This window comes from Numenius arquata, chromosome 7, assembly GCF_964106895.1.
Source record: "Numenius arquata chromosome 7, bNumArq3.hap1.1, whole genome shotgun sequence".
NCBI lineage: Eukaryota > Metazoa > Chordata > Aves > Charadriiformes > Scolopacidae > Numenius > Numenius arquata.
The window spans coordinates 63,311,386-63,323,884 of NC_133582.1; the positions used below are offsets into that span (position 1 = coordinate 63,311,386).

Genomic DNA, 12,499 nt, shown 5'->3' on the forward strand with positions numbered 1-12,499 from the left:
CTTGTGCTTGTTTTCTTTTAAAGACACTGGTTTTCATATCAAGATATTCACTCCCATAATTCTGTTCAAGTTACCTGCTTGTTGAATTTTCAAGGTCTGGAGCTCCAGCTGATGCATTTTTTTAAGATCATTCATCTCTTGTAGATGACTACGTCCAAGCTCCTCTTTAAGACTGCAAAGTGCGCTCTCTTTTTCTGCTTTCAGGTACTCACGAACCTGGTCTACATGAGCTGAATAAACCAGGGATAGGCAAATGCGCTGTGCTTCCATCTGTAGCTGTAAATCAGTCTTTGAATAAAAAGAAACATTTTACAAAGAGTGAGAAACAAGAAGACAAAAAAGTCCCATCTTTGTGAATTTCTTAAATTAATAACATGTTGAATGGAACGCTGCATATAGGGTATGTATTTGGTAAATTTAAATATACAGAGTTTGGAAAACTAAATTGTAACACAATAGTATGACACTTCTTCAACTTAAAATAAGAATCAAACTACAATCAACAGACTTAATATGCTTCAATTCCCATTTTGCAGCAATTAAAACCCAACTAATTTTCTTTCACTGAAAAATAGCATCCTCATACACATTGACTGTGGTTATCATTCTGGTCATGAATGTAACCACTTTCAACCATCGTCACACTGCCCCACACACATGACCACGCACCTGGACTTCAAAGCAGCTAATAGGAAAAATACGATGCAAATTTCCAAGTCCAAGCTCCTACAAATTTTTATAGGTAAATTATTTTCTGTACTGCTTTATGTAACGTACCTGTTCTGATTTTAAGGCATCCACTTGCTGCTGAAGATTATTATTTTCACTCTGTGTAATGGCTACTAACGATGTTTCATCTGCCAGTCTGTCTGTCATCCCATGCAAATGTTCGACAAGAGACTGTTGTTCTGGTTTCAAAATTCGTTGAACTTCCTTTCTTTTTGTTACCTCATGACTGATATCTTTACCCGAACCTAGATTTCCTCTTACATTTATTCCTTCATCAACTATATTCCTTGGACCAGGGATTTTATTTCTACTTTGAGATGCTGCAGCAGCAGTCTTTAGAGCTTTTCCTTTAGAGCATTTTATCTTAGGGTCATTACTACTACTATTTCCTCTCTGAGCATGGCTAATGATAACTTCTAGTTCTTTACATTTTGCTAGAACTTGTTCTTTCTCATCTTTTAAGGATTTAACTTTTTCATTTAAATGACAAATTTCACTATGCTTTGACTTCAACTGTTCAGAGAGATCACAAAGTCTCAGGGATAATTCTAGTTTCTCACGCTGGGTAACCTCAAGCTTTTCCATAAGTTCCATCGCATCTTTCTCAACAACTTCTCCAGTCTCAACTACGTTTGCCCTGGACACCTTGGTTTCTTTACTCCCTTCAAAATCAGAAGTTTTAGTTTTAAATAGAACTGGTCTATTGCTTTGCAAGTGGTGAAATTCTTCATTCAAAGCTTTGAGTTTGCTTTTATATTCACCTTCCTGCTTATTTTTGTTCTCTTCTAACTCAGTTTTTGCCTTCAGAAGAGCTGCACATTCTTTCTGCAGCTCTCTATAACTAGCTTCAAGCTTTTCCTCAGTGAATGCAAAGGCACTCTTCTGCCTTTCAGTATCCTCTTGGAGTTGACTGTTTTGGTTTTTAAGTTGCTCATTTTCAGTAATCAGCTTTTCTATTCTTTTTTGCAAGTCCAAAGTTTGAGACTTAGAGCGAACACTGCTGTTCAAAATTACATTTTCTTCAGAGTTTACTAACATGCTTTTTAATTTTTCTTCCAGAGTTTTGTTTTTCCCCTTAAGAAGGTTATTTTGTGCTTCAAGTTCTGAACATTTTTTTTTAAGACTATCTTCTCTCTCTCTCATCTGTTCCTGCATCAACTCAGTTTTAAGCTGCAGCTCTTCAATTTCTTGTTCAAGGGTACCTTTTTCTTTTTCCTCTTGTCTAAGCACTTCAATCTCCTTCTGCAGATCATGGATTTGAAGTGTCATTTCTTCAGATTTCGAATTTACAATGGACCGCTGCAAATCTTTTAGGTTTGAAATCTCTAGTATCAACTGATTTTGCTTTGTGATTAAGTCATCCTTTTCATATTGCATGGCGTCTATCTTTTGGCTCATTGCATTTTGTACCTCATCTAACTGCTGTTTATGGTGCATATTCAAGTTATCTTTAAGGCTTTCCATGTTCACCATGTGCTCTTTTTCTAAGTTTTCTTTAAGTCTGGAAAGTTCCTCTTCATGACTAAACAGAAGCTTTGTTCTCAGTCTCTCCAATTCTGCTTCTTGCGATTCTGCCATCCTGTCCAAAACTGCATCCTTCTCCCTTTCTAGCATTTCAAGTTTTATTTTGTAATTCGTGACTTCTGCCTCATGTTTTAATTCCAATTCTTTCCTAAATTCAGAGGCAGAAATCAGCTGAATTTTTAAATCTTCAATCACAAACTGGTATTTTTCAGCTTCATTTAATCTACATTCCATATCCACTATAGCTTGTTTGGCTCTTTGAACTTGCTCTCTTGAAAAATTTAGTTCTTGTAAAAGATCTTCAATTTTGGCTTGTTGAAGAGACTTCTCTGCTGAAATTACTTCCATTTCTTGTGACAATTCTTGCTTTATTTTTTCCCTTTCATTATCAGCATCTTGCAATTTCATATTCAATTCATTAATTTTAATATTCATTAAATGCATTTGATCTTTATTAACATTCTCATTCAAACACAGACTTGAAGTTTTCTCCAATCCTACATTTTGTTGCAAAAAACGCTGTTCCATTTCCATTGCATGTTGCTTAATTAATTCTTGCTTCATTTGTACAATCTGCTGGCCATGCATTTCATCTAATTCAGCCTGAAGTTGTGCCAGTCTCCTTTGTGTTTCTAATTCCATTCTTTGCACAATGTCAGCTTCAGACTGGCTGTCTTTATAACATCGTTTCTGCAATTCTTCCACAGTTCCCATTAATTGTTTTATTTCATCAGAACATTGTCTTTCTTTCTGTTTGTAGGTGGTAAGTTCAACTTTCATATTACTTATCTCCTGGTTCTTTAGTGAAATCTGTTCTTTCAATTCTTCAAGTAATTTACTGACATCCGATAATTTTTCCTTAAGCTGAAATGACTTTTTTTCTTCTTCTTCAAGTTTTGCTTCCAGCTCTTCAACTAATGCTGCTTTTTCTTGCAGTTTACTCAAATCTTCTCCCTCATTTTTGTGTTTTTCCTTTAAAAAAAAGAGGAAACCCATGTTCTTATTTTTAGTTCATTATCTGAACATATAAGAACTTTCATAGACTTAAATATTTAAACACAATGCCTTTCTTTAGACGGCTAGCGAATACTTATAAAAACTAAATATAAATTATTTGTTGACTTCATTTGGAGGCAATCTGTAGATTTGGAATAAGTGACAATCCCTCTCCCCCTCCCGACAAAAAAAAAAAAAAAAAAAAATCACTTTCATTTTTTCCAGCTGTGCTCCGATACTTCAAAAAAAAAAAAAAATCTATTTGGTGTAGTCTACTGAAAACTTTGTCTCTTGTCACTTTTAATGACATCTCATTTTTTTAGGTACTTTTAAGATGTTTACCATGAAGGATAATAAAAAAAAAGCACATGAAGAAAAGAATTCATTCTTGCCTTAAGACAGAAAAGATTGTTCAAGCGGGTTATTTTAATATTTTTTTCCTAACAAAATAGTGTCGCTTAATGAAGGCATTCTAATATACAGTATAGTTTCATAATTTGTCATAAATATTTCTGCAGTTTTTTGAAACATGATGCATAATACAGACATAAAAATTTCAGTTTTAAATTATACATATATCATGTGTTAGGTAACAGAAGCAGTCTTAAAAACTTAAAATCTTTGTATGCGTTATATGCAACACACTCATAACCTGTGCTTTGGTATTTAAGTTTCAAAGGAACTATAAAATGCTAAAAAAAAAAAAAAAAAAGAGAGATCTTTCTAGCAAGAAACATACCATTTCATATGTTGTGAGTTTGTCTTGAAGACGCGCAATCTGCACTTCTAATTCTTCATTCTTTCTTTGATAATTCTTCAGCAGACATTCTTGTTCTTCCAGCTGTTGCTGATGTGAAAGTATCTGTTGCTTGGCTTGCAATAAATCAGCAGCTGTGCAACTATGGCTGGTGTTCCTTAGGGCTTCACTTGCCTGCAACTTGAATGTTAAAAAAAATAAAACCTAAAAAATATCAAGTTTTTCAGAAACCGCTTGCACTACAGAAAGTGATCTCTACTTTCTTCTTCCACATCACAAGTCCAAAGACTATAGCAAAATTTTATAAGTTCTTTTAGAAGGAACTGAAATATCCTTATTCTTTTGGGACGGCCAACCAATAAAAAATATTTAATATTAAATTGTTTTATGGTGAGCAAGCACAGGACATCAGTGTCTCAGAAACATTTCTAAGTAATAAAATTCTAAAGTTGCAATTACTGTCCCCACAATCATATTTCTAATAATAAAAACTCAGTCTTCAGAACCTAATTCACCTGAAGCTCAAAAAAAAAAATATATATAAAGTACTTAAAGAGGGCAAAAAATACTACAATATTCAACTGCAACACTGTAAACTGTACCCACGCAGATTGACAGTGTCCATGGCAACTCAGTCACCAGTGCTTTTTACATCGAATGCTTCTCTGAAACTTAACTTCGTTATTTAAATTACCTTCTAATAACACTGCAAGCAGCAAGTTTTACCCAAAAATACAAAGAGGACTGCAGCATGAAATGGTGGCCCATTAAATTTGATGGCTGACTGTTCCGATTTCAAAGGGAACAGGTTGGATTTCAGCACAAAGCCCTGAGAACTAATTACACAAGTGTTTTTCCCTAAGATAACCGCCATCATGCAGTAGTTATCAGAAGCTATCACCACATACTAGGGAAGAAAACAGACTAGTCTTTATTTTATAGTGAATTAGTACAATAAAGCAGGTACTATAATGATAACTGTAGAACCAGTAAAGTGACTGCTGATCTATACTGAAACCAATTCTTCAAAAACACACAAAAAATTCTGTGTTTCTGCATTTGATGTGACACCAATTTTTAAACACAAATAAATATTGGTAGTGCTGTAACTCACATGCTGAAATTGGATTTGCAGTTTTTGACTTTGTTCAGTAAGCTCTAAGAACTCCCTCATAGTTTCATCCTTTTCTTTCCGTGCCTGCTGTAGGTTAGTAGTGAGCTGAGTGATAATGTCATCTCTTTTTTTGATAGCAGCTTCAAATTCTTGCAGCTATGAAAGATAAAACTTAAACTATTAGTGCACATCAAAGCCACAGACAAACAAAAACATTGGCTTATTTTAGTTAAGTAGGAATACGTCATCCCTAACTTCTCCATTTAAAAGATGTCACACATCTACTGGAGTGTTTATGGTTTCACAAATTCTATTTGTAAATACTTCAGAAATAGATTTTTTTTCCCCTCATTTAACAATATATGACCTCTTTATAAAATATATTTACCAATGAACAAAATCTGAACCTTTAAGAAGGTTAGTTAGTTAAATATATAAACTGCTTGTAAACTAAAAAGAATGGCCACATAAACAAACCATCGTAAAGGAAGCCAGGGTATCTATTTATAGTGTTTCAGCAATTTTGTACAACTACTCATGTCCACACACTTTTCTCACAATAAATGCAACTTATATCATCTCTTACTTAAAGTGCAATAAATTGCATTCATCATACTGAAAGCATATAATAGATACCATACATCGTGAATCTAGAGAAATTATTCATAACTACATGAGAAAAACAGCTCAAGCCGCAAAACCGATAGTGTAATTAACAAATGAATATTTTGTAATTTATAATGATGATGAGATGATAAAAGTACAGAAAAAAATCCTTTGCAAGTGTTTTATCTTTTGTAGGATTACACTCAGGCAGCCAGAAATTCTATGTTAACTGGGACTATTTTCATGTGTAATTATATAAATAGATATGTTGCTCACTTTAAAGTCACTTTGTCAATTTGAACTCATTGAAGGCTAGTAGCACCTTCCCCTCTATGTATTACAGTCTCCTTCTGTAAGTGTTTTGTTTACAATGTGCCCAAAAAGAAGCTTCTCCAGGTTATATGCCGAGTCTTGAAGTAAAACTACAATACTTCCAGATAAAGCTTACTGATTAAGAGGATAGGGACATTACTCAATGGGACATAAAAACCAGAAGTCCCTTAAGCAAGACAAACTATGCTAAGAATTTGAGGAAATTCATTCGAAGTTCTTTTCAGAACACTGCATTGGACTCCTACTTTAAAAGCACGGATCTAGTGGAAATACTAGATTTTTGTTATAATAGAGAAAATTAGGAGCAGATCAGGCACTTAAGTGTGTCATATCTTTCCTTTTGTATCTGTTCAATGAAATTCAGTAACTAAATTTATCTGTTCTGATCCACACATTGTTATATGATAATTTTCAATTTATTTTATTCAATCCTTTCATTTAACAAACCGGCAGAACTAAAGCACGTAACATTATCTTCTGCACTCCCCTTTTACAATTCTTTTCTTTCTTCTGAAAAATAAACCATCTGCATTTCTCAACTGGCATATTATGTACTGTACCACTATCATACAAAAATATGCTGCAACTATAAAAACATTATTGTACCGCAGCCTGTTTTGTTTTGATATATTTTAATTTACTTTAAAAACAGTAATCATAGCCATTTAAAAAATGCAATTATTTTCACTTTCATCTTTTTCAGGAAAAACTAACAGTAGTCACAATTGTGAGAAACTTAGTATGTTATAATTACAACTATTATGTTTTGCACAATAGATACAAGATACAGTTATTAGAAGTTAAGTTTGACTTAAAACGCAACACCAGAGATTCATCAACAGCCAAAGGAATGATAAACCACCTCCTGCAGGGCAACCACTGAAAGATCACTCTAGAATAGTGGAAAACATGACATCCATCTTCACAGATAAAATACAAATGAAAAGCAGAAAAAATTATAATTGTGCAATAATAATGAAGGTGAAAATCACCGAATACTAGAACAATTTTGGTATTTTGTAGTACTTTGTAAAAAAAAGAAAAACACAACGACATGACCCGAATCCAAATTAAAAGAGAAAGAGAGAAGACATGAAGCATGACAAAGCACTGACTTCAGTGTGTAGCACCACTCGTTTAAACTGGAAGGATAAGTATTTCATAGTCTTTACTTTAAAATCTAACTTTAAATTCCAGTGGTATTTCTGAAGTAATAAATAATTCCCTATAATCCCAAATTACTAGATGTTTGTTAAAACATTTTGCAACAGTTGCCTTGTGTTTCAGACTGTGAAGTCTGACATACAAATACTTTTTTGGTTCAAGGATCAAGTCAGTTATACCATTCCTTAGGAAATAAAACATGAGGTTTTTTTCGTCTTGGAGGAACAGGAAGGTATTCAAGAAATGCAATCTTTGCACAACTAGAGAAGCTAATTCTTGAAGAAAATAGTTTTTCTATTCCTGATCTGTAGAAAGTCACTGTGAAGAAGACTGGAATTTTAGTCACAAAATACGGAGAAAACACACACACAATGGAAATGCCATTCAAAGAAACAGAGCACATGGTATGTGATTGAAAGAAATTATGTGCAATTCTATAACACACACTGATTGCACTCTGAACAGCTGCCATTAGGTGTGAGGTCTTTCAGGTGATGCTCTGCATTTTCGCATGTAACTGAGTAGCAAGTAGAAAGCAACATAAGGTAATTATACCTGTTGCAATCCTTCTGTACCATATGCTGCCCTCATTTCTTCTAGCTCTCTGTTTAGCTCTTCAATCTCTTGCTGTTTCCCAGCCAATTCATTCTCCATCACCTCTAGCTGCGTGTGAGAGTGCTGCATTCCATGCTCAGAACAAATCTCTCCAACTCCAAATTCTTCTTCCTAAATCAATCCAAGTTCCTTAACATGCCATTTTTTTATGCTTTATCACAGTAAGTAAACTCCAGTATAAAATTCTGTATCAAACGCCACTTTAGTACATTAACATACAATACAGCATTGAAGATCTTATTGCCATGGTAACCTCCTTTGTTAGTACAATTCACACCTCAAAAGCACTGACATAAAGTGTTTCTGCAAGTTCTGCTTTATAATCTTAGCCATAATAGAAGTAGTAAATTGTTTTGCATTTCAAGTTTAATGATACACTATATTAATATGTAACAAACAATGCAGATGCAGAGGACAGCATGCAAAATAAAGTATTAGTCAGCAGCACAGTTTTTGTTCAAAACAAACTGTTCGAGGCTTTTAGTATTCACCATTAGTATTACGATTCAATCTGCAATACTGTACCCTGATTAAGTCTGCAGGTATAGCTGTTCTTGTCACAAAACTGCAACCATTTACCTGTATAAAGACAATTTCTAAATACGTTATTATTTGAAATAAAGCCTGATTTCTATTTTCACTTGAATCATAGGTGACAGTTCCTGCAGACCCAGGGGAATTTTTATGCTATAAAAAATTATTTCATTTGAAATATAAAATAGCTTTTTGCATAGTAAATTGCATTGCAGTAAGCATAGGTAACAGGTAAACACCCAAAATTGCTGAAATAGATACTACGGTCTAAAAACACAAACCATATTATGAATTTAAATATCTAGAGAAAACAAAGGAATTCAGATCTAAAGGTCAATGCAAAGCTTTATACTTTAAATAATGCGGTATGGTTGCATCTTAAATTATATATTTAACATTTCTATATATTACCAAACATAGTTATGCTTTCTAAAACATATCCATACGCCCCAAGATCTACTATTTCTGAAAATCACTAATCTCTTGATAGTGGATGAAAGGCAGTAACTCTCATTCTAAATTTGAATGAATTTCTTAAGATTAAAAAAGAGCAGAAATTATACATTTAACGTAAGACATTTGAAAAAAATGCTCTTTCACTCACCTAACACTGCAACCCCTTTCAGCTTCTATGAGAATTTTGGTTCTACAGTCTGTGCAAACCAATAATGACAAATCTCCAAAAGGCAGGCACAAACCAAAGTAGCAGTTACAGGTTACAAAAAAAAAAAAAAAAAAAAAAAAACCAAATAAAAAGAAGATGCTCTGTACTTGTGAGTAACCATAACAGACAGGCAGGCTTTTAAAACAGCAGAACAATGTTCCAATGTTTTAAAAGGAGAAACCAAGAACTGCTGTATCTCCCCTCCGAGCTGTTTATTACATCGGAGTCTGAAACAAAAATAATGGTACTCAAGATGTAAAGGCATCATAACATTTCAGACCCAAATACTATGTTTACATCAAAAAAAGAAGCTATACTGCTCAGGCATCTGCCATAGCCTAGATCAGGGCTTATCTACAAAGGACTATCATGCCTGAGGAAATCAATGTCACTCGACATAGAAGTACACTGTTATAAATGGGATCAATATAGTCACGGAGCTTGTATTAAGAGGCTGGATACACCTGCATTAGACAAGAATTTGCAGAGCTGACACAGTGCCTTTTCAATTCCTGACTTCCTCAGTAAAAAGGAAGGCACCACAGAGAGATTACTCCCTTATTTTAGAAAGAATAAAGAAAACTGCAGCAAACAACAGTCCAGGCAATTAATAGAGGCACTGCACATCGGTTGTGTACTGCCAGATGTTCGCTCTATACTCAAACATACAAGTGCCTACACAGCACCTGCCACCAACAGCTTTATTCAGATTTTGGCACGTGTCCCAGATTAGTAACACTAGTAGTTTAATAGAAACTCTATTATCAAATACTTCTTTTCCATTTTTAACTCTCATTTTATTTAGGCTTAATTGATAAAGATGTAGTGTATTATTCCTGTAATCCAGCACAGTGGACACGCTTCTCTTCCTGTGAATGACTTCTGTGTGCCACAATCAAAGACGTTTAGACGCTTTATAACAAGAGCTATTAGGAAAGACACAAAAGCCTTATCTCGTTAGATGTTCCAGACTCCTTAGCAGCTGAAATTTCTACAAAAGACCTTTTACTTATAAAGGAGTTTTTGCTACACACATTCAAAGCAAGCGTCTGGAATTTGGGGAATCCTGCCTTATCTCACCCATCTCTTCACCTCGGCCTAGCTCTAAGACCTCACAGAGGTGAATCACTACAACATGGTAATAGTCCATACTCTTCCTCATCTGATGCCTTCTCCTTACAAAAGCCTTATGCTTTCTGATAAAGTACAAGTCGAAACACGACAAGACACCAGACTGCTCTGTAATCTAGGGATTAGAAGATTAGGGTGCTAACGGGAGCCATGCGAGCAGCGGGGCAGCCTCTGGCGTGACAAAGATTCTGCTGTGTCAGAGCAGACGGACAGTTGGGGTTGAGTTATTAGCTTCAAAATATGTTAATTTCACTCATCTGCAATATATGAAGACTGTAGCCCAGATATCAACTTCAGTGTTAGAAGATGTCCACGCAAGGCCTACTGGACTTCTGTGTTTTGTCTCATGGCCACAGTGGTTTTTCCGTTCAGGGATCTTCTGCAAGCTCATAAATACTATTGTTGTAGACTCTTGTAATTTCTTCTTTTAAAGCTTTGCAGTTAACCTTTAACGCTGAAATGTCCTTATGCCTTAAAGCCTTATTATGTGCTTAGTTACACACCCCAGCAAATAATTAAACATTTAAAGAAACAATCAAACCGCATGGCATTTTAAAGATAACGGCAGGAAGGAGTAACAAGAGCTCCGGATGTAACTGCATAAACAAATAACTATGAAGTAAGAAAAAAATTAAATTTTATAACACTGCTCCTGCTACTCAGGAGCAACTGCTTTGGTGAACAAAAGACAGGAAAAAAAGGTTATGGAACCTTGATATGAAGGTTATGGAAGCCCCTAAAAGGACATTCTGTCTGATTTTTCTTCCTTGCTTGCATTTTCAAAATAATTCACAGAAATAGTATTTACTAATATAAAGTAAAATATAATTTGTAGTCTATTGGCTAAAAATAAAGATATAATATATATTTCATCAGTAAATACATAAGCTTAAGAAAAATGAAAGGAATCTTCTTCCAGAGAAACACAAGGAAAACCAACTTCTACCACTGATTTAAGGCAGCAATTCATGACAATTGCCACCAGAGGTCAGGATTAAATTTATGAAATCACTGTACCCCTCTTAATGTTTCTTAATCTGTAACTATTATAACATTAATGCCAATAATACAGAGATCTCCCTTTAAAAATAGCAAACTTGTGCTCAGCATAAATCAATACATACTGTTTGATCACTGAAAATTGTAGAAAATACCTTAATACATGAAAATAATATAACCTATTAGAGACTGGCAAGCAGACTTGCGATTAAAAACATGCTTTGATTTGGCAGTAGAAACTTAGGTATTAGTACCTAGAATGAATTAACAATTTTACCTCATGTTTTCATTCCCTCCCTCTCTCGCCCCCCGCCCCCCCTTTTCTTTTACATTTTGGACATCTGATTCCTTCACAAAAATCAATACTTAGACCTCCAACACTGCTTGTCAATGTTCTTAACTTCTCCTCAATTTTCTAGTTATGTCACAACTGATTATACGAAACTAAGCTAAAATTAGAAATTAGGGCAACTTGGGAAAATGAATTTCAGTTGTGGGGTTTTTTTTTTATACTCCATAAACAAAAACATTTTCAGTTTGTGATGAAAATAATTACAATCATATAACATAAGTAAGTTTAATAACTTCTGAAGGATAACAATTGATGTCTTTTTAAAATATCATGTCTTAATATATTTTTCTATATATTAACAGCACACAACAGAAGGTTTCTTTATGTAGTAGTTAAGGTTGAGGTATAAAATTTCATTAACGTTTTAAAAAAAAAAAACCCACTAACTTTATAGACTTGATATTAACCATCTTGTCAGAGGTATACTTTGCAAGTTGGGAAGAGAGTCAATAAGAGAAAAAAATAATCAGATCAAACAGTCTTTCAGTTACACCGTAAAACTGAGGCATATAGAAAAAAAATGGGGGCAACTTTACCTTACACAGTTAAAAAAAAAAAAATCAAAAAATTCTAACTATTGGAAAAAGTTTAACTTCCCTTAGTTCTGAGTTTAGATCACAAACTTTAATTAAATTCTAATGGTGATTAGCTATTTAAGACTATGCAGTTAGGTCTCATTCTTACTCAAACTGAATAATATGTTACAAAAGGCAAGGTGGTCATATGAAGGATTTATCAGCCTTCAGTTTGGCTACTACCTTTGATAGTGTAGGTGTTTAGAGAGGTGGCAGAACAAAAATGAACTAGAGTGTGCTGACAATAAAATTCCTTCAAGACAAGAATTCTTATATAAACATTCACTGGTTCCTTCAACTTTGCTTAGACAACTGTACGGGCTTATAATTGTGTGCCTGGTAAGTCTCAAAGAGGGAAATACTTATCACTGCATTTTATCCAATTCCTCAGGACAAGAGGCTGAAA

At 34.1% G+C, this 12,499-nt stretch overlaps 1 protein-coding gene across 1 annotated transcript in view; it reads right to left on the reverse strand.

Moving 5' to 3' along the window:
- AKAP9 (A-kinase anchoring protein 9) overlaps nt 1-12,499 on the reverse strand; it is a 115,445-nt gene that overhangs the window by 66,309 nt on the left and 36,637 nt on the right. The window contains exons 4-9 of the mRNA XM_074151013.1: nt 8,364-8,417; nt 7,779-7,949; nt 5,121-5,276; nt 3,989-4,186; nt 778-3,225; nt 75-288 (exon numbers count right to left, since the gene is read on the reverse strand). Coding sequence (XP_074007114.1) covers nt 75-288; nt 778-3,225; nt 3,989-4,186; nt 5,121-5,276; nt 7,779-7,949; nt 8,364-8,417 — 3,241 coding nt within the window. The remainder of the gene's footprint in view (nt 1-74; nt 289-777; nt 3,226-3,988; nt 4,187-5,120; nt 5,277-7,778; nt 7,950-8,363; nt 8,418-12,499) is intronic.